At 44.0% G+C, this 26,203-nt stretch overlaps 1 protein-coding gene across 1 annotated transcript in view; it reads left to right on the forward strand.

Annotated features, from left to right (window-relative positions):
• Window positions 1-26,203, forward strand: part of acss3 (acyl-CoA synthetase short chain family member 3) — an 89,087-nt gene that overhangs the window by 17,885 nt on the left and 44,999 nt on the right. The window contains exons 3-7 of the mRNA XM_041216006.1: window positions 1,901-2,089; window positions 16,026-16,160; window positions 18,156-18,296; window positions 19,380-19,460; window positions 19,551-19,646. Coding sequence (XP_041071940.1) covers window positions 1,901-2,089; window positions 16,026-16,160; window positions 18,156-18,296; window positions 19,380-19,460; window positions 19,551-19,646 — 642 coding nt within the window. The remainder of the gene's footprint in view (window positions 1-1,900; window positions 2,090-16,025; window positions 16,161-18,155; window positions 18,297-19,379; window positions 19,461-19,550; window positions 19,647-26,203) is intronic.

Genomic DNA, 26,203 nt, shown 5'->3' on the forward strand with positions numbered 1-26,203 from the left:
TTTAGAATGTAAGGTGTAAAAGGAAATTTGCATCTTTAAATAAACCAGACTAGATTGTTTTCAGAAGAGGAAGTGAAATGTGTCCTCTAGCCAGGTGAAGTTTAGAAACTGTGTTTATTTTTCCCAAAGCTTACTGGTTAAAACTTAGTCCTATGAGAGATTTTTATTATCAGAAAGATAAAGTCCAAAGACATAGTGGAACAATGGGAATTTGTATTCAAAGGGGAAAATGTGTATAAAGGAGCAGAGGCTGTGTGTAAGGGTAGGCACTTTTAAGATCTAACGTGTGAAAAGCCTTTAGCATCTATGCCTCAAGCTGCTGTTTTCAAAGAGCTGAAGTTAAGAAAACTCACTTTGAATTTGACTGGTTCACCTTGACTGGGTCTTTGAAAATCTGTGTGTTTTACTGTTGCCTTAACGAAAGTGTAATTGGGAGTCAGATGAAGTAGGGGGAGTCAGATGAAGTAGGGGATTTAGAAGTTATTATAGTAGTAATTTGTAGACATGTGTATGTGCTTAAAAATCACCTTTCTTAATAAATGTTTATTCTGGTTTTCTAAAAACCTACAAGACTTGGTGGTCTTATTACTACTGAATTCAAGGCATGCATCTTGAAATTTATACAAATTGCAAAACAAGTTGTGGCAGTTGTTTCAAGTTTCCCTCTGGGATTTGAACAACTCAGCATTTACCATTGGCTGTGCCATAACAAATCCAAAAAGAATCTGTCATATTTATATAAGATATAAGTCAAAAATTGCAACAATTCCATAAACATTGTGCGTAGGGCATTAGCTCAGAAGTGTCTCACCCATGCCTTTGATACCTTTAGACTTGACTATTCCAAAGCACTCCCAGCCTTCCATCTTCCACCCTCCATAAACTTAAGTTCATCCAAAACTTTACAGTCAACCTCGTGTGAGTGGCTTGCTCACCTGCCCCTTGTCCAGTCTCTGCTAAAATAAGAACTGCACAGGTTTGGGGCAGGTTGAGTTCCTGTTCCAGACCAACCTACCTGAACCATCACATCTATTTTTCAGGTTAAACCCCCCCCCATGCCTTCCGATCCCACTTTGCAATATCTAATTATAACGTATTACAATTACAAGGTTAATTGCAACATAGAGACAGCCCATTCGGGCCAATAAATATGTGCTGGTGTTTATGTTCTACACATGCCTCCTTCTACTCCTTTTCATCTAAGCCAATCAACATTTGATTCTATCCTTCCTCCTTCCATTTGCTTATCTAGTTTCCTCTTGATTGTATCTGGTACTTGCCTCAACCACTCCCTGTGATAGTGAGGAATATTTAAAATGCAATTTTCTTTTATGGAATATTAATACGTGCAATTAAATTGAAAACTACTACCAGATTATGTAGCTTTTCTCCTAGAATTCCCCAATGCAAGCAAGCTTTTGTTTTTCAGGACCAGACATTCTTTACTTCAGGAGAGTAGTGCTGGTTTTGATACCTTAACATTCCAGTGAGATGAAGCTCTGACATAATGAATCACAGAGCAGGATTCAACTGAAATTAATCTCCCTGTAGATTGTGGTTTGAGCTGTAGTTTTAAACTGCAAATTCCTAATTTCAAAAATATATACGCGTCCTTCATTTATCAAAGGATATCATTTAAAGATTTACCAGAATTTCTGCACCTGAACATAAAAGCCTAAAGAAATGGTATGCCCTTTAAAATAAACACATTTACTTGTTCAATTTTGTATGTTTTACCTAGGTATATATGGTGACTGTTGATTTGATTGCCGCTGTAGTGCTTGGAAATAGAATGAATAAACATTTAATGGTATTGTCCTACAGCAACATAACTTCCATTCTGAAAGTGATGGTTGGTATTCAGTTTTTAAAACTTCTCTAATTTTTTGAAATACTGTAGGTTTCACGGTTGGCTGCTGTCCTTGTCAAACATGGAATCCAGAAGAATGATCGTGTTGCTATTTATATGCCAATGATCCCACAAGCGATATACACAATGTTGGCTTGTGCTAGAATTGGAGCCATACACAGTTTGATATTTGGTGGCTTTGCATCAAAGGAGCTCTCTACCCGCATTAACCATGCAAAGGTAAAACTAATAACAACTGATAAAAATATAATGTGCAAAATCAAGATAGTACAAACTGAATTATAATGTAAGCAAATTGTGAATTCAAATCTGTGCTAAAATTTGGAATTAAAATCTGATGACAGCTGTTGTGCTAACATTCGTTTGCTAGTAAAGCAAATACTTTTGAATGTGTAGCACTGTAAAGGATTGCGTAGATTTATTATTATAAATTACCTTATGATAGTGCCTCATAGTTCAGTATTATTACTTATATAATTTAAGTCCATAATTTAGTTCTTTTATCTGTGCTATTCTAGTTCTGACCTCTTGTGCATTCCCAGTTATAATTGCTCCATCATTGGTGGCCATGCCTTCAGTTGCTTAGACCTTAAGCTCTGGAATTCCCTTCCTCCATCTCTCCATCTTTCTCCCTCAATTTCATCCTTTTAAGACACTCCTTAAAGCCTTTCTCTTTGACCAAACATTTTGTTACCTGACCTATTATCTCCTTATGTGGTTCAGTGTCGTATTAAGTTTTATACTCCTGTGAAGTGCCTTGGCACATTTTCATTACGTTAAAGGTGTGATATAAATATAAATTGCCGTTAACGCATGGTGAATATTATGCCTGTTTAGACTGCAACAGTTTACTCATGTTAAGTATGGGGGAGGTGATGGCTTGGTGGTATTGTTGCTGGACTAATAATCCAGAGACCCAGTGTAATGCTCTGGGGACTGGGGTTCAGATCCCACCACGGCAGATGGCAGAATTTGAATTCAATAAAAATCTGGATTTAGAAGTCTAATGATGACCATGAAACCATTGTCAATTGTTGTAAGAACCCATCTGGTTCACTAATGTCCTTTAGGGAAGGAAATCTGTTGTCCTTATTTGGTCTGGCTCCAGACCCACAGCAATGCTCTCTGAAATAGCCTAGCAAGCCACTCACTTGTAACAAACCGCTCAGCACTGTGGATGTATCTACAGCGGTTCAAGAAGACAGCTCACCACCACCTTCTCAAGGGCATCTAAGGATGGGCAATAAATGCAGCCAGCGAAGCCCACATCCCCGTGAATGAATAATAAAAAAGTTACAGCTCTCAAGTTTTAAAAAACACTTCAGGGGCAAGATGTTTGAGGAAAGCTGTTATATTAAAAATTTTAACAATTCTACTCAAGTGCACATAAAGCTGATCTTAATTGTGCTAGAAATATGTCACTTTTAATATTTATACTAAGTTTAACATTAGGAAGACTGAAACCACTGTTTTCATTGCACGCCATGAACTCCATTCCCTAACTGCTGATTCTATTCTCCCTGGCAACCTCCTGATGCTGAATCAGACAATTTGCAGCACTGTAGGGCAGAATTCTCCCATTCCACCCATGGCGTGTTTTGTGGTGGGCGGGAGCGCAGAATTTAGCAGGAGGCCAAAAATCGGAAACTTGCCGGCGTAAACAAAGTTTGTGATCCTCCTGATGACGGGTTAATGGCGGATTGGGTATCCCACTGAGCAGTGGCGTGAACGCTATTTGCATTCATTACCATCTCATGAATATTCATTAAAAAGTTTCTAGCTGGAATCACATGCTGCCTTCCAATCTTGCATCGCACCGGCAGGAAATCATGTTGGCCTGAGTCTCAATTGATAAAGGGTAGCATGCACACGTCAGACTTCGCTTTGTTTGTGACTTTGAGGTGACTGCAACACAAATAGCCTACCTTCGATAGAGCTGTGCTGGTCTTAAGCGATGCTAGTAGAACACCACACTGCTGTGGGTGTAGAGTTGGTCTGCTTCTGGTAGTTGTCTCCGTAGTCACAAAGACACCACTGTGCAGGGGTACTCAGGCAGGGCTCAACTTTCAGACAGAGATGAGTATTGCAACTGGGGCGGGGTTCGGGGTGGTCTGTTCCTGGTGGGTGCCACCGTTGTCCAGAAGGACACAGCTGTGCAGTGGTACTCATACAGGCTGAGCATTCAGAAACCAGCATATTGACCAGGGAAGGGGTTGGGGGTGAGGTGGTTTGGGGAAGGGGGAAACACATGGGGGCAATGGAGAAGGAAGGCTTTGCCAGGGGTTGGGGGATGGTGAACGGGGCACGATGGAAGGCAGAGGGGCAGGAAGGCTTTGGAAGAAGGTGGAGGAGGAGGTGGAACGATGGGAGACAGGGTAGCCTGAGGGGTGGGAAGCTAGAGCCCGACAAGGGTAACTGAAATGCTGACAAGGGGGTGAAAGGGTTGCCACCTGTAAGAATGGGAGGGGATACAAGCAGACTCTTGAATAGGAAAGGGGGCGGGGATTTATTGGTGTGTCACAAGAGGGATGGGTTGCACACAGACTCATAAGGGGATGGTTGGGAAGGGAGACAGTGTAGTCTTCAGCCATGAGGGCAATGGGGAACTCTGTGGAAGTCAAAGTCCCTGGTCTGGGGCTTACAGTCAGGAGTTAGAGAGTAGGGACATCCTTGGGGCTCTGTGGACCTCCCAGTCAGCAGTTAGACAATGGTGACAGTCATGGGGTGCAACGGGCATGCTGTAGGAGTAATCATTGGGAGCTCCAGGAAGGGGCAAGGGCTGTGTGTTCAGTAGGATTAATGTACAGCTTGGTGTCCATGTGCTTGTCTGTCTCAGTGCTGGGCTGCAAATAGTATTGCGATTGTATTGGGAGGCATCTGCAACTGGTATTTGGAGACTATATAATAAGGTGGGGGGCATGTGAAGCTTTCTTTGGGTGGTGGTGGGGGTTCACCTCGGTAGGTGAACATGCACCCAGCCTCCAGATGAGGAGGATAGAGGTCCACATGGGTCATGGGCACGTCAGTAGTGATGGGTCGGGGGGAGGGTAGGAGTGTCCACCACAACAAATATGGGATCTAGTATTATTGGGGAGGTTGGAGAATACCAAGCGCTCTACCTTCACATCATGAAGTTCCAGGTAGATTTCTGGGACACGAACAGTGAGAGGGGGAGCATCAAAGCTCATTTCGAAACAGTAGTGCAGAACCACCATCGTGCTCTGCAGGAGTTATGATGCAGTTAGAAATCGAAAATAGAAGCGAATCTGAATGGGAGGGGCCTGAGGTATTGTGAGAGGAGTGCACAACTGCACTAAAGGGCCCTTTCTGGGGGCGCCCTCTAACTTGTTTGGTGCTGCAAGAGTGAACTGGAGTCTGATTAGAGAGAAAGGAGGTAGTCCTCCTTGTGAAGAAAGCCATTCAAAGTCAATGCCTTTATCAGCACTATCACAGGGATATTCATAAGTCAATGGCTTAACATCACAGTCACTGGATCTCATGTCGAAATGAAAAATTTGGGAATGCAGGCAATAGTTAACGAGGTACAGGTGCAGTAGATATGGAATTCCATTAATGGAGGCCAGTCATGTGCTCTCCATAATTGGCATTCATAACAGTCCGAAGGACATCCAGTCATTAATCATGAGCAACTTATTGTTAGTTAGAATGTCAGATATTGGAGCACTGAGCCAGGTTAGGTAGCGCTCGTCATTCAAACCTTCCCATAGCAATGAGGGATTCGGATGTAACGATTCTGGGATGGCATCTCGGTCACCTTGATGTGGGTGGTATCGTCTCAAAGATAAGGCTGCGTCAGCGACAATGCCAGAAGGGCAGAAACCATTATAGACAATTACATTTGCTGTAGGTAACAGGTTGTAAGCTTCACTATCTTGACCTGTTTTTGAGGGTCCTAATGCAATGAGGAGACCAAAGAGAGAGAGGTGACAGAGAGCACAGCTCCAGGAGGAGGCCCCGCCTGATATCCAGGGCCAAGGGGAACTGGAGCAAGAACAAGAGGGTCAGTAGGAGAGACCCTGACAACACAGGTGACTCACCAGACCAAGGGTATACTGAAGAAGATTCTCCTATTTACAAATGAGTGAAAGACAATGCCGCACACCTCTGTGCTTGCTTCAAGCTTTGGTAGATCACATCTGCCACATTCTTCATGAAGAGCTGATGCCCCATGGAGTTGGAGGCTATCCCTGCCAGTGGCTTTAAAAATGCCGCATTCAATTGCTTTGCCTGTGAGTCATTCCAGGGATCTGCAGAGGGCCTGTGTGGCATCTCTCAGTCCACAACACACCGATGCAAAAGGAGGTCACAGGTGCCCCTTACAGGAAGGCACATCAGTATATGTAGCTTGCTCTGAAAGAAGATAGCCAGGCTGTGAGATTCACTGGCTTTGCCACCATCTCAGGCATCCCGAGAGTGCAGGGTGCCATAGACTGCACCCATGTGGCTTTAAGGGCTCCATAACTCATTACAGTACACTCCCAATAGGGTTTCACACATCATCGCTGTGTGTTGCACCCTTCACAATCTCGTACTGAAAAGAGGTGATTCCTTGCCAGAGGGTGAAATGGAGGAGGATGAGAGCTCTTCGGAGCATAAAGATCCGGAGGCCCAGAAACTTCAAGAGGTTGATGAGGGTCAGTTTGAATGTGATGACACCATAGAGGAAGCAAGATGTGGGAGACGTACATGTGATACTTCAATCACAGCCAAGTTCCAGGAGGAATAAAGTGAAGGCAAGGGGAGGTGGTCATAATTCTCCTGGCCCTCAATGTTACTCCCTTTCATCTCAAGGGATATACAACCATTCGCATCGAAAACAAGTCCAGCATTCATGTTTTCACCTTCTGGCCTCATCATTCACCAGGCTATGATCTCTTAAAAAGGTCAGTGGTGCCCTCTTATGCACTCGCTCTGGGAAGTGAGAGTCCACTGAACAATGAAAGCGATGCGAAAACTGACTTGAGGCAGTCACCACTTACGAAACTACAGTGGCTAGTGAGATAAGGACATGACTGAGGATCTCCTCCTCCCATCCATTTCTTGTCTTTTGCCACCACCACTGAGGGGAGACAACTGCCACTAATCTTTCAAGGCTGATGTGCTTCCCTCGCACAATGGACTTCCGTGAGGAAGAAGGGTTAGAAGCGCATAAATTACACGCTTCTAAAAAGATTTTAACACATCTCCCTGATGTCACACATGGGAGACTATCTTCGATGAGTTTGACATTGCATGGATGTGAATTTCACAGAGGGAGGATATTGTTGAGTGGGAGGATGGAAAAATGTAGAAATAAGAGGATTCAGATGTACATAATCATAATGCATTCAGTCCCAAGCCATTCACATTCACAGTTAATGTATTTACAGAAGTTCAATATTTTTATGGTGATAGCACACCCATGACCCAAAAGTGATTTCAATATTTCTTAGTTTTCCTAACCCTACCACTACAGTAGGTGCAGCCCTGACATCCACTGCAGAGGTGGAGGCAGCCTGTTGACTGCTGAACTCTGATGTCTGCGATGACGTTGGCAGACATCCTCTGGTGGCCCGAGGCCTGGAAGGCCCTGGCTGGACGAGGGTCTCTGGTTCAGCGGCAGGTGCACCTTCCTCAGCCTGAGCAGCTGGAGTGGAGGGGGGCCACAGGCAGAGGGGGCTTTGAGTGGCTGGATACCCTTGGAGTGTCCTGAGATGAGGCCCCCGGGGTGTGTGGATGATGCTCATCCTCGTTGCGTGTTCCCAAAGGCCCTGCCCTGACTCCTTGAAGAGATGGTGCACCTGGAGGGAGGTTAAGGTGCCTTGTTCCCCTGTTGCCTAATTCTTGATGGTGCCTACCAGCGTGTGTGACCATGAAGTCCAGGGTTGAGCACAAATCTGTCAATACCTGCTGGACCAAGGTGACCATCGTGGTCGTCAACCTTCCCATGGTGACGTTGAGGCGCCCGGATGTCGGGGCCACGACATTAAACAGAGCGTGGACAGACTCCTCCATCTAGTCCTCTGAGTGACTGCTGAATCTCTGCCTGATGTTCTGCCACCTTTTGTTCTAACTCCAGCATTGGGCTGGCAGTCACTCTCAGAGGCTTGTCATCTGACTCGGACTTAGCAGATGGCTGGCCTCCAGCAGCTCTCCAAATGCCAGAGTCCTGGGCTGTCCCTGCCTCCGACTGCTGTGGGAACGTGTCTGTGAGGTGTTCTCTAGTAGATTAGCCTGAGCCTAATCTAGAACTATGCCCCACTGAGGTGTGTCTCTGCACTGCTGGAGGGTGCGTGTGAGCACCGTGCTGATTCTTCCTCAGCTTCCTCTTCAGGCGTGGGCTGGGGGCTGGGCGTTATGGTGGGCAACCTTGTGGGCCTCGATAGAGAAGAAAGTTTTAGTTGATGAGCATGAGGCAGATGAGACTGCATGCCACTCACGCTGATTGTCAGGATGTGATGACCTGATGGAGATGCGATCTGTACTAGGTTGCTGGGACAATCTGATCTCCCCTTCCCCGCAGGAGTGATCCCAATGATCTCAGCTGTAGCCTCCTCGAACTCACTGCAGGCAATGATGTCGGCCACCCCTCCCCCGCCTGCGGTCTTTCCCTACTGTTGTAGGCAAGCTTGCCCTGGATGAAGACAAAAGAAAGGCATGTGATGAGAAGGGATGGAGCATAGGTTGGGAAGGATCCATGCCCCCTGTGTGTGGTGAGTCCTCCCCAGCAGGTCTGAGGGTGGAATGTGTGCAACATGATAGATGGGGTGGTGGTGAAGTGAAAGGTTCCATTAGTTAATCAGTGGTGATATGTGTCCCTTGCTAATGGTTGTTTGAGATCCCTGAAGAGAGTGGCCCTTTTATTACAAGATGCCATGACGAGCGTTTGCTAATGGAGGGAGCTGAAGGTTGCCTTACCCTGGCAGAGCGGATGAGATCGTTCATCCACCTCCTGCACTGGATGGCATATTGCACATGGTTACCAGCTGTGCTGACATCCCCTATGATGGCCTCCCAGGAGAGGTGAGATTGGCGTGCTTCCTGGAACCATCGCTGGGATACGGGGCATCCCTATGTGCCCGCACTCCTCTGATCAAAGCCTCGAGGGCTGGTGGGTGAAATGGGCTGCTGTTGCCTTCTTTTGGCTTGATGACATCTCAAATGGTGCCCTGGAGACAGGTGAGCTGGAAAGAGATGTGTGCACTCCAGCAGCGTTTAAATATGGTGCCCACCAGGTAACAGCTGGACGGATGAATCAACTCCCAGGTGGTCCGGAGAGGTACTCGCCCGTGCATAATTAATGAGCTTCTGAACGCAGAATTGGGTGTGATTTCCCGCCATTTCGAGCAGCGGGATACCTGCCTGACACCACACTTAGTTTCAAAAACAGAGAGTTCCACCTGTAGCGTTGTATTTCACCATGAGATGAGCTTTTGACCACATATCTGTTCCATCACCAAACTGCCTACTTCCACCTCCATAACATCACCTGTCTCTACCGCTGCCTCAGCTGATCCGCTGCTGAAACCTTCATTCATGCCTTTGTTACCTCTGTCTGGGCTTGACTATCCCAGTGCTCTCTTTTTTGACTAAACATTTGGTCATCTGTCCAATGATCACCTTATATAGTTCAGTGTGAAGTATGCCTTGATAACACTCCTTATAAGCCCCTTGGGATGTTAGGCTACATTAAAGGTGCTCCATTAATGTAAGTTGTAGTTATTGTTTAAACCTTATTTTGGGCTATGGAGAATAAAAGGTGAAGAAAGGCATTTGGAATTTTTAGTAAAATATATTTCCCTGCTTCTTGTCCTAAATTTCTTACATTATCTTCTGTTGATGCTCCCTTCTTCTAAACCCCTCAACCACTGGAAACAGTTTCTTTCTGCCTATTCTGTCCCATTTCACCTTAACTTTAGACACCTTCATCAAATTGTCCTATTACCCTTCTTTCTTCAATTTTTCAAAGTTTTCATACTTGTATTTCCTCATATCAGCCTGCATCCTGTGATTAAACCCTCTGTTAGCCTGACACTTCTACTATAGTGTAGAGCTCAAAACTGTAGAATACATCAACTTTGATCTCAGTAAATTATATATAGATTCAGTATTACGTTTTGATTCTTTATATTCTATATCCCTTGCTATCAAACCTTTTAGATTTATTAGGGCCCTTTCTACTTAAGGATTTACTTAATGTGATAAATTCATTCACCTTAGATAAGAATCGTTTACTGGTGACTGGCCCCAGCTGGAACAAAAATGATCTTTGATCATGTCTCTAGGCCATAACTGAGTAAAGTTTTAAAAACTCTCATGTTTACTTAAGTTGAACATAATGGGGAAAAGTAGAAATTTCTCTGACATCCTTCCCTCTTGACAGATTTCTCCCTGCCCCTCCTGATGGTGTCAATTCTTTGCATATGATTCCATTAAATGGGACCTTGAGGCCAATGAGAACATTGCTCTTTAAGGGATTGTGAGAATGAATGGCTGTCACTATTTGACTACCTGAAACGTCTTGGTCAAGCCAAACCATTTTGCATTTTCTCCCTTTGTTTACATTCTTCTCTCCTTACTTCTGTCAGGAAGATATAATAAAGGATATAAAATTTGTAAAGCAGAGTAATATGTGTGTGGGAGACTTAATTGAATTAAAGACAATTGGCCTGAAGGCTTTGATGGAGGAAGAGAAGCTAAGTATGAAATGCTAAATAGCTAAACATGGGTGAAGTTTTAGAATGTGAGGTGTAAAGGGAACATTTGCATTTTAAAATAAACCAGAGTAGCTTGAATTCAAAAGAGGGGGTGAAATGCTACACCTAGCATGAAGAAGTTAAGAAACAGCATGTTTATTTTTCCCAAAGATTACTGGTAAAATTAGTAGTATGATTGATTTTTTATTATTGGAGAGGTAAAGTCCAACGACGTAGTGAAACAAAGGGAATTTGCATTCAAAGGGGAAAATATGTATAAAGGAGAGAAGGCTGTGTGTAAGGGCAGGCATTTTATGATCTAACACAAGTGTGAAAAGTTTCCAGCATCTAAGCCTTAAGATGCTGTCTAAAAGGAACCGAAGCTGAGAAAAACTCACTTTGAATTCGACTGTCCAGGGTGTGTGCTTTGCCTGGGTCTAAGTCTATGGGCAGAATTTTCCAGTTGGCTGTGGGGCCCCGCACACACACGCATAAAATGATGCGAGTTGAGGTCGGGCGACCGTCCTGACATCACTGCGTGCTATCCCAATATTTCATTGGGCTGGCGGGCAAGTGATGCTCTCTGATTTGTGCCCGCCATTAATTAACAGGCCACTTAAGGCCCTTGAGGCACCAATTGACTGCGATTTTTCAGCAGTCGTGCAATCTTCGGGTCGGGGCACGGGCGTAATGGGCAGGGCGGGTAGGACACATTTGTATAAACCTCATCCACGGATGAGATAAGAGGGCTCTGGGGTCATGAGCCTGCTCTGTCAAATATTGATGTTTCAAAGTTACTGATACTTACCTGTGTGATCTGCAATACTTCAAAACACATACCAGCTGCTTGGTTTGGATTCTCAACCTTCAGATCAGCATTCTGCAGTGAGGAATCTTTTTTTGGACCTGCATGTTTCAGGAAGCCTTCCCTTAGCCTGGGAATGGGAGCTGAACTCTCCACTGGAGGCACCTCCTCTGAGGAGGGAGGAAGGGCTAGAAGGAGGAGAATGCCAGGGGTGCACATTCAGCCTCCAGGGGAGCCACCTTTGGGAGGTCAGGTGCAGGCACAAGGGGCGCAGGGCCCAGAGGTAGACCAAAGCTGAAGTGGTCGCAGAAGACCTCACTATCCTGCTGCCAGGGTATACAAGCGGCGAAGCAGCTACCTCAATATGTCTGAGGTGCAGTGCCGAACTATATCTGTTAGATGATTGGGCCTGAGATCTCTACTAACTGTGTGGGTGGACACCCCATGCCATTGGCTCTAGAGGTCACAGCTGTCCTCAACTTCTCTGTCTCTGGCTCTTTCCAGGGGTCGGTGGGTGATCTTTGCGGTGTCTCCCAATCAGCTTTCCACACGTGTCAAGCAGGTTACAGATGCTCTATTCAGGCATGCATTGACTTTCATCCACTGCCACTGGGACCAGGCAAGCCAGACACAGCGAGCCTGAGGCTTCGCAGCCATTGCTGGCTTCCCTCGTGTCTAGGGCGCAATAGACTACACACATGTAGCCATCAAGACGCCAGTAGGTGAGCCCGGTGCCTTCGTCAACAGGAAGGGCTTCCACTCCATGAATGTGTAGATAGTGTGTGATCACAGGATGCTGATTCTACAAGTGTGTGCAAGGTACCCAGGCAGCTCCCACAGGGCCTCTATCCTCAGACACTCTCAGGTACCAGGGCTCTTCAGTGCTCCAGTCCAACTGGATGGATGGCTGCTGGGTGACAAGGGGTATCCCTTCAGAAGGTGGCTCATGAAGCCTCTCCGCCATCGAAGAACAGAAGCTGAGCAGCGGTACAATAGGAACCACGCCTCCACAAGGGCTGTGGTGGAGAGAGCCATTGGTCTTCTCAAGATGTGCTTCCGAAGCCTGGACCACTCAGGGGGCTTACTCCAGTAGCCCCCAGATCGTGTGTTGCTGATAGTGGCTGCATGCTCGCTCTCTACAATCTTGCGCTGGAAAGGGGGGACGCCTTGGACGATGAAGATGTAGATGTATTGGCTGCGGTTGCACACGATGAGTCTAGCAGTGAACCCGAGGATGGGCTTGCACAAGGAAATGCTGAGGGGGTAGACGCTGACCCGGGCATACTCCAGGGAGGCAGGGATACCCGGGAGGCTCTAATCCAACACACCTTCAGCTAGGACAAGCCTGGGCTGCGTGCTTCATATTCAAGGCTTAAGTGCAAAATCTGCCTGGTTAGGAACAATAACTAAGGTCCTTGTTAATAAAGCTGAATGTCCCACAAAGCACTCATTACATTATTGCAAACCATCCACCTGCAGAACAAAAGAGGTAACTTCAGCTATGGTGACGTGTCTGAATTTAATACTGCAACCAAAGAAACTTAATGAAACAAAATGAAAAAGGTTTTAAAAAGTCACACCAACTCATAAAGACCTCATTGTGGGCCAACACAAAAGCATTAGTGATAAACCCATAGTGTGCCTAAGGTGCCTTATGTTTACGTTTCCAGGTGCTACGTCTTGGTGCCGACCCCTCACTGGGAGTGGCATCTGAGACAGCCTGCTCACTCTGCTGCCCTGTTGGCCTCGATGACCTTGGTAGTCATCCTCTGGCCCGTGGAACCTGTGCTTGTCCTGCCTGGGAGGGAGCTGCCAGTTCCACAGCCTTCATCTCCCCAGTCGTTGCAGCCTCACTGGATGCGACAGTCACTGGCTGAGGGGCGGAGGAGCTGCTGCCCTCATCCGGAGTGCCCTGAGAGGTGCCCGCAAAGATGACAGGCAGCTACTGCACTGATGTGAGGTTGCTTTGGACCTTCCTGCTCACCGTGAATGGATGGGCACCGAACTGGGAAACTCGCTGCCCCCAGACCATTTCCCACACTGGCGCTGACCAGCTGAGGTCAATACTGATGGTGAGGGCTTGCTGGTCCAAACCCATCCCCAGGAAGCCCTGATTGGTTTCCTGGAGGAGCCTCTTCACGAGAGTCGCCACTCTTTCCACGGAGGACACATGGCACTCGCACATGAGGCTCATTGCTTTAGCGGTCGTCTGTGTAGACTCCTCCTCCGTGGACACCAACCCACATGTAGCCTCATGTATCTCCCCAGATGCTCCTGCATACCCGGCCGCATTTCCTGCGCCTGCTGCGTCACGGACAACTACAGAGGCACATCCTCGGGACCGACTGAGCATATGCCTGGTTCCCAGCATTCCTCCGACTGCTGACTTCATGGGCACTCTCTCTCTGCCAGCTCCTCTAGCGAGTGTGAAGTGCCCTCATTGCTGTGCCCTGGGACACTAGCCGATGTTCTAATTCCCACCAAGGTGCTAGTACCTGCGCTGGTGCCTGCCTGGCAGAGATGATGTAACGCCAGTGAGACTTCAGAACCCTCAGGTGTGAGAGGGGGCCTCTGCTGCTCCTCCTCCCGGCCATGCTCCGCTGATGTCGAAAGGAAGAACAAGGACATTGGATCAGTTAACATGGAGACAATATCAATGTTCATCTCTGTCCCCTGGATCATTATGCGCTCATCCCCTTCCATAAGCAATGGTTAAGTCATGTTGCAGACTTCAATCATTAAACATTCAGCACTGCCATAGCTGCTGGGAGAACAATGGTGACCTCACTGCTGGGCAAACATAACCGCTCATGGCACCCCAGCCTCACCGGCACTGGTGGATCCAAATCTAGGGTCTCCTGCTTGAAGCGGCTGGAATCGCCAACTGGGCTGGCCCACCACCAGTCCTCACCCGCTCAGCGGCATTATGAGCATTCTTCTCCTGAAAAGGAGAGACAAGCATTGATTAGCGCTAATTGTACCTGGACTCTCTTTGCGGACGGCCCACCCCAACCAGAGTAGGACATTGCAGAGCTCCAGTGGGATAAATGACCAAGCCAACATGGTACTCACCCTTCCTGAGTGCAACAGGATGTTGAAGCGCTTGTGATACTGGACCCAGATGCGCTGCACCATGTCACAGGAGCTCACCACCTCCCCCCAGGCCCGTTTGGTCATGAGGAGGGGGGCCTCCTCTTCCCGTCCTGGGGAACCAGGACCTCCTGCCGTGCTGCCACCTCCTCGAGGAGGGCAGCAAGACAATCATTGGAAAAACGAGGGGCTCAGTGCCCTCCTGCCAGCAGCGCTCTGGGAAGCCCTTCCCCTGGCCATGATTCGCAGCTTTGGAAAGGCTGCAGCAACTTTTTAAAACAGGCGGCCGGGTCGCCATTGGACCCAGTGGTCATTGCAGTCCCGCCCCCGTCCGCCCACTCCTGCTGTCTTCGGGAGCCGCGATTCATGCTGGGTGGGCCTTAATTGGCTTGCCCACGTAAAATGGCAGTGTGTATCCGATATCGGGTGGCGATCGGGTCTGGATCCACGCCTACTCCTGCTCCCGCTCCGTTCCTCTGCCAGCCAGAAAATTCAGCCCTATGTGTTTTACTGTTGCCTTAACAGAGGTGTAACTGGGAGTCAGATTAACTAGGGGATTTATAAGTTATTATAGTGGTAATTTGTAAACATATGTACCTGCTTAAAATCTTATTTTAAATTTAATAAAGGTTTAATTTAGTTTTGTAAGAAAGCAATAAGACTCTGTGGTCGTATTACTACTGAATTTAAGGCATGCATCTTGAAATAAATACAAATTGTAAAACAGTCGTGGCAGTTGTTTCAAGTTTTCCTCTGGGATTTGAGCAGCTCAGCGTTTAACATCTGTGCCATAACACTACTTTTCACAAAGCATTCAAAATTCAGGCAGATTTCTGAGAGAAATCACTTGGGATGTCAGTTGCCAAGATAACATTTTTTAACATCTTGTCACATGTGAGGGCCTCTAATTCACAATAAGAAATCTGATACATCAGTGTGAAATAATGTGGTAACTGTTTTGCTGTAGTCTTTAGTAACTAGTCTTGAATTTAAGATTGAGGAGACCATTTCCCTGCAGCATATTATTTTTGTTTTTGGTTTATGTTCATTCTATAATTATATCATAAATAATAATTTGTTTAAAATTTCCAAACCACCGAAGATTTTAGGAAAGATTTCATAAGTAATGAACTGTTAACCTTCTGGTTTGCAACTCAATATTTATGCCTGTCCCTTTTGCTTTGCCAGTTTTTTTATATTTCCTATCGTGCAGAAAGGAAAATTGGCATATTTACTAAATTAATTAAATGTAAAAGGCTTAATATCCATTACGAAACAAACTAAACTAATCTCTTGAATGACTAATAAAACTTTTGTTACAGAGAACGGCAGACTCAGGAAGATGGCAAAACCTCTGTTGCCACTTTTCAGTTTGTCAGATAGCCTGTACTTGCAGTCAAATTGTTTGTGTTGATTTAACATGTGCATTAGGCAGTGAGATTAAACTTACATGTTAGTTGCTGAACAACTTTTGACTCATTAGCCATATTTTCACATGGTGAAATTAAAAAAAGATGTTTATCATTTCTTGAATTGCATCTTTATTTATTTTCTTATACTCTAGCCAAAACTGATTGTGACATCGTCATTTGGAATTGAGCCAGGGAGAATAGTGGAGTATGTACCGTTGCTGGAAAAAGCTTTGGAAAGTGCCCAACACAAGCCAGATAAAGTAATAATTTACAATAGACGTAACATGGTGAGTATCAAATTCAAACTGCTGACGTTTTGACATAAGACCCATCTCTTTGACCAAGGCCTCTTGATATCAGCTTCTGCTCAGCATATGTGTTTTTAACAGTTCTGCGAAGCACCTTAGACCATTTTCTGTGTTATAAAAATGCAAGAATGCAAGCTGCTGTTGTCTGTCTTGTGTATGCCCACACACTTCTTTCCAAAGCTGATCATTGATTAGAAAATGGAAGTGGGAACACTGGCAAATTATTCCTCCCAAATTGTGGAATTGCTTTTTATTTATTCTTTCTTGGGTTGCAGGTGTCACTGGCAAGACTAGCATTTGTAGCCCATCTCTAATTGCCCTTGAATTGAGTAGCTTGTGAGGCCATTTCAGAGGACAGAAAAGAGTCAAACACATTCCAGTGGACCTGGAGACACATTTAGGCCAGAACAAGTAAGGATGACAGATTTCCTTCCCTAAATGAGTAAACCAGATGTGTTTTTACACTAATCAGTGATGGTTTCAAGGTCACCATTGCTGAGATTAGCTTTCAATTCCATATTGTCATGAATTGAATTTAAATTCTCCCAGTTGCCCTGGTGGTCTAGTGAAATTACCAATACAGCACTGTCCTCCCCATTTGTTACTCCAGGTGAGATCATCTAATTTCAGACACATCAGGGATCAAACTTGGTATTTTTCTGGTGTGTGTGTCTTAGCAACATGTTGAACCATTGTGGAAATTTAAAATTGATCTTTTTGATTGACACTGTTCATTATGAAATGCTACTTAACCATTAATGAGACTGGAATTTAGCAAAGTGTACCTCCCTCTTAGTGACATAGACTGGAGTCTAGCTGAAGCTGAGGAGACGATGACCTTCTCTTAGTCTCTGTGGGCTACAAGAGTCAAAAGTAAATTAATTTATGCAGTCTCAATCCAGCACTGGGTGTATGTTAATTGACAGCACAAAATTAGCTGTGTATTGTACACAAGTTGAAATGAGATTCATTGTGTGAATTGATTTGAAAGGTTGTGATGATGTGCAATATCAATGCATTTTTTTACATTAACAATCTCACTTGGAGAGAGTATTTGTTTATTTGTATGTCATGTGGAAATGGAAAATTTACTCTGGTGAAATATTCTTCTGAAGTTGGAGTTGGGTAGAGTAGACAAGATCTGCACCTGACTGATGGTGAGCCTGTATACTCGAATGTTCCATTTACCAGCACTAATGAATCTAAATAAAATCGAACAGTTGTTACTTTATATTTTTTAACTTTAATTTCCATACAATTCACACACAATACAAATGATCATGATTATTGCATTCATGACAATTTGGGGGAGGCGTTGGTGTACTGATATTGTCACTGGGCTAGTAATCCAGAGGCCCAGGGTAATGCTCTGAGGATCACCAGGGCATAATATGGAATTTGAATTTGATAAATAAAAATCTGGACTTAAAAGCCTAATGACCATGAAACCATTGTCAATTTTTGTAAAAACCCATCTGGTTCACTAATGCCCTTTAGGTGAGGAAACCTGTCATCTTTATCTGGTCTGGCCTACATGTGACTCCAGATCCACAGCAATCTGGTTGACATTTAAATGCCCTCTGAAATGGCCTAGCAAGCCACTCAGTTGTATCAAATAGCTAGAACATCAATAAGACCCAAATAGCACTGTGGGTCTACCTACACCACATCGACTACAGTGGTTCAAGAAGGCAGCTCACCACCAGCTTCTCAAGGGCAATTAGGGATGGGCAGTAAATGCTGGCCTATCCAGCAATGTCCACAGCCCATGAATGAGTAAAAAATATTGTGAGATTCAAATACATCAGTAAATATGGATTATTGTTATGTGAGAGGGTAAAGTTGTAAGCATTGCTTGAATTCATTAAAAAACAATTAATGCAATTTGACAATTGTGAAAACTTCAACAAAGTTCATAAAAATTATGCCTACACCAATGTATTTCTGATTATATACTTTTAAATGATGTGACAGGAAAGAGTTCATTTGACTTCTGGTCATGGGTTAGACTGGGATGAAGAGGTTTCTGCTGCTCAGTATCACGACTGTGTCCCAGTGTCTTCAGAGCATCCGTTGTATATCCTCTATACATCTGGGACGACAGGAATGCCAAAGGTATGAAACTGAATGCTCCTGTCTTGGCTTGGGTTTCCCTAGTAAAAATTTCAACAGCTCAGGCTTGTAGTTACACTGGTTAGAATTTCCCAGCGAGTGGCTCGCTTCATTAAGTGCCAATCAGGCAGCGATGTGCCTTCCCTGAAATCAAGTATACTGGGAACGAAGTCAGTCGGAGACGGATAACTCTTCATTGCTTGGCAGCACCATTGGGTCCAGGATCACCGACGGATCAAAGCTACAGATGAGTGATTTGCGGGAGGGGGATCACAGAGTGGGGGTCCCATGGAACAAGGGTGGTTGGCAGGAAGGGCAGGAGGATGTATCTCAATGGGCCCCATCCCTTCCTGATGCCAGGTCCCTTGTTCAGGCACTAAATGCTTTTGAGCAAGCCACCTCCCCAAGAATCCCACAAGCTTCTCAGGCTTTTCACATGGTGAGTCCTCTGTTCTTTCCTGGGTAAGTACCAGCAATTGTGAATGAGGCCCTTGAGTGGGCATTAATTGCCCATTTAAGGGCCTCAATTGGCAATGCAGTGGGAAGGCTGTCCACTCACCTTCCTGCCATGGACTTAATTGGGGTGGAGTCAGGAAGGCGATGGGGTCACCACCTTCCTGTCTGATTAAGGGGCTCCCCGCTACCGAACTTGCCCCAGGGGAGGGAATTAAATTCCAGCTGTTGTCGCATATAAGTTCATTTTAAAAGGCTCTAATGATTTTCTGTTATTTCTGTGCAAATTAATTTTATAACTGTTTATAGAGATTTGTATATTTGATATGTATACAGGTTTAAAACTTTGATTATCAACAATGTTGCCTGGAATATTTTTCATATTTCTCAAATAACCATATCTATTTATTCTTCACCCATGAGCAAGACAAGTGTCAGCAGGTTGTTCAACCCTGAATGAAGAACAGCTAAACCCTATCTATATAAGCTTTATATGCACACAATTCAAGCAAGGATCACTTGTTTGCAATTAAGAGCAAAGATCTAGTTTATGGGGATGCTCAGATCATTTGTAACCTCAAGTTGGATGAAATACATGTGCCAAATGAAGTTGATTGTCAAAATGTTTTTTAGGGAGTCGTGCGTGCCTCTGGTGGTTATGCGGTGATGCTAAACTGGACTATGTCAAAAGTGTATGGTCTCAAGCCTGGTGAGGTAAGGCTTATTACTTGTGAAAGATTTTTTTACAAAGACTTCTTTTTGTCGTATATTTGCATAAAGAGCTTTTTGATTTGCATTTTCCAGGTCTGGTGGGCAGCTTCAGATCTAGGCTGGGTAGTAGGACATTCCTATATTTGCTATGGACCGCTCCTTCACGGCAATACAACCATTTTGTATGAGGTGGGTAGAAAGTTATTTGGTACTTTTCCACAGAACAAGTGGCAGGGATGAACAATTTAAGTAAGTCAATGACAAAACTTCCATTCGAGGTCCTGAATAATGAACATTGGGCTTGGGTCTAACCGATCTCAGATATCATTAGGGATACCACAAATAGCGTCAGTGCTGCTAAATTAGGAAAGTGAAAGATTGTCAAGGTTTCCACTTCTGGATAGTTAGCTAGTAAACCCACTGGAAGTGTTTGCGTATTAGATGAATACAGGATCAGGTTTAGCTTTGATGCACCTATAGTTGAAAAGCCTGCTGATGGTCACTCTCTAGATTCTCATGTGAAGAATCACCAATTAGGTGAGGTACCAAAGAGCACCCAGTGCCTGTGGAGCCAAACTTAATCTAGGAGTCAACATCTTCAAAAAGGAGAAAATTGATAGAAAAAGGAAAGAAGATGCCTTAACATCTCATGGAATTTGCTGTTAGTAGCAAAGAAGGTCATAATCAAACTAAAAGCTACTGTACTCACATTTTAAATTTAGTTCCTTTAGGGTGCATTTACACTTTAACAGTTTCCTGTAGAAGAAACAAGCTTGAGCCTGTATACAATAATAATAACAGAAAATGCTGGAAATACTCAGCCAGTTTGGCAGCATCTGTGGAGAGAGGAACAGAGTTAACATTTCAAGTTGTGACCTTCCATCAGGTTACTGTTATTTTTAGTAAAATAAAGGGTACAATTCCAAATGGGGTGCAGGAGCAGGAGACCTGGATGTATATGTGCATAAATCAGTGAAGGTAATGAGACAGTAAAGCATACACTATTCTAGGCTTTATTAATAGCGGCATAAGTGCAAGAGCAATGAGGTTATGTTAAACTGGTATGAGACACTGGTTCAGCCTCATCTGGAGGATTACGTCCAGTTCTGGGTACCATACTTTAGGAAAAATGTGAAGGCATTAGAGTGAATGCAGAAAAGATTCACAAGAATGGTTCCAGGTTTGAAGAACTTTAGTTACACAAATAGATTAGAGAAGTTGGGACTGTTTTCCTTGGAGAAGAGAAGGTTAAGGGGAGATTTCATATAAAATCATAAGGGGTCTGGACCGAGTAGATAAGGAAAAACCTGAGAATGTGGTGGGGGAAATGGCACCAGGTAAATTGCTCATTCAGAGAGCCGGTGCAGACACAATGGGCCGAATGGCATCCTTCTGCACTGTAACAATTCTGTGATTCTGTGAGTATTTCCAGCATTTTCTGTTTTTATTTCAGATTCCCAGCATCTTCAGTAGTTTGCTTTCATTTGTTAAAAGAAGTTGCTTCTACAGAATCCACTGTCAACTTCTCCAGGGACCTTTAGACTGCTCTGATAGCTGAGATCAATACCTATTCCTGTTCTCCTGAAACTATTCTCTTTAAATTTGTACAAGTATTGTGCTTGAGTCTGATTTGTTCTTGCAGATAATTAATTAGCCATTTTGGCTTTGTTTTACCATGTGTATGCTTTTAACATGGATATGTATGGCTTCCTTTTACATTAGGACGGTTTTAAAGTTATTTCATTTTTTTCCCTAGTGTTGCAAATGTGTCAAGCAGTAACTGTTTTATTGTTTATAACCAGTCTCACCTTCATAAAGTATTAGGCCAAGTATTGATGAAACCCTTTAATGCTGGAGACCAGATTTTTACTCTGGATGTAAGTACAAGGGCTGAGGTGGGCAAAGGGCTGAAAGACCCACCATAAGGTGAGGCCACAGGAGATTTGAATTCCCAAGTCTCGTTTAAATACCAGAGATCATTATCGTGCACGAACTTGGAATTTTCTATGCCAGTCGGGTCCGCACCTAAGGTTGGGGGCTGGGGGGCTAGGTGTAGTTCCTGAGTCAATTGAACTAAGGAAAGAGAGAAGGAAGCCTGAGGCAGTGGATGACACCCCGAGGTGTCAGCAGTAGGAGGCCTTGACACACTTAGAAACCCAGCAGTTAAAATGGTAAGAGGCCGGTTATGTTAAGAATGCAGCAGGGAGCTCGCTACCATCACCGTAACCAGCTACCTGCCTACTGGGTTCAAATCAGTTCCTGGAGCATAATAAATTGAGAATGTATCAGAAATTGATGCTGGCTTTCATCTAATGCAATCAGCATATACTGGAGTAAGTCAGGTAACATTGTGGAGAGAGGAATGGTTAATGTTTCAGTCAATGATCTTTCATCAGAAATGGGAGCTGTTACAGATGAATAACCGTAAGGAGGAGCAGAGTCAAAGAAAAAGGGACAAGGAGAAAAAAAAATTGATGATCAAGTGGATCCAGGAGTGTTGATTAAGTGATTGAGGTGATAATTATGTGACTCAAAGGGGCAATTATTTGAGAGATTAGAGAAATAAAAGATGTACCTGAGACCCCAAAGATGTGTGAATGATTACAGCAGTTTGGTGCTTGGCCTAAATAGCCAAGTGGTTATGGTACTGGGTTTGTAACCCCAAGATCAAGAGTTCAAATCTCACAATGGCAAACTATGAAACAATGTAACTTCATCTGAAACAGATGGAAACATGTTTACTCAAAAAAAGAGTATCAAGAGTTCAAATCTCACAATGGCAAACTATGAAACAATGTAACTTTATCTGAAACAGATGGAAACAGGTTTACTCAAAAGAGTATCAAGAGTTCAAATCTCACAATAGCAAACTATGAAACAACGTAACTTCATCTGAAACAGATGGAAACGTGTTTGTACTCGAAAGAGTTACACCTTCTAGGTTCCTTTAAATTTTTGTCCTTGGTTTTACAGCTGACCTGAATTAGGAGCTGTGCCTGATTTATCCCAATTTTGTTGATTTGGTTTAATTGTTTTCATTTAAAAGATTATCAAGAGTTCAAATCTCACAATGGCAAACTATGAAACAATGTAACTTCATCTGAAACAGATGGAAATGGCTTTGTACTCGGAAGAGTTACATCTTAGCTTGGCCTAAATAGCCAAGTGGTTATGGTACTGGGTTTGGAACCCCAAGATCAAGAGTTCAAATCTCACAATGGCAAACTATGAAACAATGTAACTTTATCTGAAACAGATGGAAACAGGTTTACTCAAAAGAGTATCAAGAGTTCAAATCTCACAATAGCAAACTATGAAACAATGTAACTTCATCTGAAACAGATGTAAACGTGTTTGTACTCGAAAGAGTTACACCTTCTAGGTTCCTTTAAATTTTTGTCCTTGGTTTTACAGCTGACCTGAATTAGGAGCTGTGCCTGATTTATCCCAATTTTGTTGATTTGGTTTAATTGTTTTCATTTAAAAGATTATCAAGAGTTCAAATCTCACAATGGCAAACTATGAAACAATGTAACTTCATCTGAAACAGATGGAAATGGCTTTGTACTCGGAAGAGTTACATCTTAGCTTGGCCTAAATAGCCAAGTGGTTATGGTACTGGGTTTGGAACCCCAAGATCAAGAGTTCAAATCTCACAATGGCAAACTATGAAACAATGTAACTTCATCTGAAACAGATGGAAACGGGTTTGTACTCGAAAGAGTTACAGCAGTTTGGCAGAGCAGGAGGAAAGAACTGAAAATCTAGCCAAGTGGAGATGGTTCTAGTTACCCAGGAGTATATTGAAGAAAAAGGCAGCTAATCCACAGGTGAAGATCAACCCACTGGCCAGGTACAAATAGAGGGTCCCCAACTGAAAATATTGGTACACCTATTCCACATAGTTCTGAGATTATCCTTCTACCTTGGACTCTAGGCATAGCACTTGGTTAGGAGACAGGCTGTAGACATACTCTGGTATCTGCTTAACACTTGTTTGTTAGTACTCTTATGATCCCAGCTGATGTTACCACTGGACAAGTCGGTTCCAGCGGGGAACTTGGCTTGATAGATCGCAACGTTTTTTGAAACTGGAGGAAAGTTACTTAACAAGTTCCCAGGAATCTGCTGATGAGCTTTTAACACAAAAAATACAATATTTATCAGACAAGAAAAATGAACCATATTACACCAGACAAAAAGGTTGGAGAAATCTCAATACAAACACAAGAAAGTTATTCAAATATTCACTATTTCTTCACCCCAGCAATATCTTTACATACACACAAATTCAGAAAGAATAAAACAATCTACCATACTTATCTTATACTCTAATATTCAGGATAAGTATGCAGTACATGTGAACCAACTGGTGAACTGTGGTCAGGCACATCAGGCTCAAAGCAAATGACAGATGCAACCAAAGCTGATTCTGTGGATTTCTCAACAACCCATCCAGACTTTGTCACACTGTGAGCCAACCGGTCTCACTGAAACTTTGTCTTTCTCACAAGGGTTTCCAATCTCCACATTTGAAGAACTTGCCTGGGAATTCTATCCAAACGTCACTCCCATTCGGATGGTTTCAACAAGAATCCACCTCCAGAGTTCCTTTTCTCCTTCTGAGATTCCTTTCTCCTGGATCTCCGCGTACACTCGAGCTTCACCTTCCAAGGACACATGCAGATCTTTGGCTGTGCCAAGCAGAACACTACTGCTCCAAAAGTGTACCTTTGCCGTTACGGTCTGCTAGCATTGGAATCACCAAGCTTCATCTGCCCTCTCGGATCGTCAGGGCTTCTCTCAAGTCCGCTTTGCTTCAAGTCTGCTCTTCGCAGCTTTCTCTTTAAAGCAGAGCTTTTTTCTCTGCTTAGGTCATTTATATTGACTTGATGTGATCTATATCTGATCCCCATCTTTATCCATGTCTGGGAATTTTCTCAGGGGCCTTTTTCTGTCCTACTCCCTGATTTTGGACTTTCTTCCTGGTTTGGGACCTTCTCCCTGTCCCCGTTCCCATGTCCTTGTCTTGAAGCATCATTGGCTGAAGCCAGTCGAGATTATCTGCTAATATATTAACAGCGGCTCCTGTATCAATTGTAAAGGTTGTATCGAAGCCTTGAACTTGCACCGTAACTGAAGAATAGTCTGGACAGACTACCAACTTCCCCTTGGAAGTCTGTATTTTTGTCTTCATCTTGATTTTCCATTTTTTCAAAGGACTGTGTTTCATAAATACTGTCTTCTCTTCTACTTCGATTAAAATTGTTAGATTTGCAGAAACACTTAAAATGTCCAGTTTTGCTGCAATGGGAAGCATTCTTCACCCATGGCTGGGCAGCCGTGGCGTCTGTGTGGGTTTAGATGCCACAACGCAAGCATCTCAAGATGGCTGCTGATGTGTTTTGCATCCTTTTGCATAGTTTGGCGGGATTTTTTGTGGATGGGGCCACTGCACGTGGTCCTACCCAGTCTACAGAGTCATGTGAAACCTCAGAGTTGCCATGAAGTTAGGGACAGGGACTGCTCACCAGCAACGGCCATTGTTACCTCTGTCCAGTATGCCGCCTCCTTCCACCGATTTGTTACGACCTGCTATCAAGCTATTTTTCAGTCCGTGGTTCCTTTGATAACACCAGTGTGTTTTTACATCGATATCTCCACAGCAGCCACATGTTCTGAGATAAAAACAAAAACAGAATTACCTGGCAAAACTCAGCAGGTCTGGTAGCATTGGTGGAGAAGAAAAGAGTTGACGTTTCGAGTTCTCATGACCCTTCGACAGAACTTGAGTTCGAGCCATGTTCTGAGATGGCCGTTCTATTTTGGACTCTAAGCGTGGTAGGCAGACTGTAGACATCCTCTGGTATCTGCTTAACACTTTTTTTATTAGTACTACTTCTAAACAGGTTACAGAGTAGGCATGGTGTTCCAACCCCTCATGAGCATCAAACACATGAGTAACTGATGTCAGTAGTACGTCATCATCTATGCCATACCTTAGCATATCCCATGTTAACCCTTTATGCTACACAGTAATGCCAGATGTCCAAGAGAAAAAGGGAGCTGTAGTTAAGGTACATAGTGGTAAAGGTCATTGCCTACTTGCCTTCAGGTTCCCACTGCAGTAATTTTTGAGGGCAAGCCAACCCTAGAGGTTGCCTAAAATTGAAATAAAAAACAATGCTTAAGTAAAGAGCATCCTAACTGCTGCTACTGCTGCCGGCTAAGATACCTGATGGCCTGTTTCCCATCTCCCAATGTCCAAGCACCATCCTTCCCCAGATTTCCTCTCCTGCAACTATTGCTCTCCCTCACCCTGACGCTGATTGTGATTTCTCCCCATCTTCGAAACACATGTTTTGAATCCCAGCCAGTGGTCCATTAGCCATGGCCATAGCAGCAGCCCAAACTTCCAGGAACTTAACTCTGCTCCTTCCATAGTGCTGTTACTGATCTGTAAAGCCCAATATCTGGGCCCCTTTAGGGTGGGGTTGAAAAGGTGGACAAGAATACAAATTCCAAATTCCTAGCACCCCAAAAGCCTGATCGATGCATAAACTCATTGCTCTGTTATTCAGGGTGGGAAATTTTAATGGTCCAATTTGATATTTTCTGTGTAAAATAATTGAGTCTTATCTTACAAGGTTTACAGCTCCTAGATTTTGCCAGATAAATAACAAATAGTCATTTGGTAGTCAAAGCTGATGAGTTCAAGCCGAAAAACTTCGACATGTCTCTTTTTT

Source organism: Carcharodon carcharias, chromosome 21 (assembly GCF_017639515.1).
Source record: "Carcharodon carcharias isolate sCarCar2 chromosome 21, sCarCar2.pri, whole genome shotgun sequence".
NCBI classification, from domain to species: Eukaryota; Metazoa; Chordata; class Chondrichthyes; order Lamniformes; family Lamnidae; genus Carcharodon; species Carcharodon carcharias.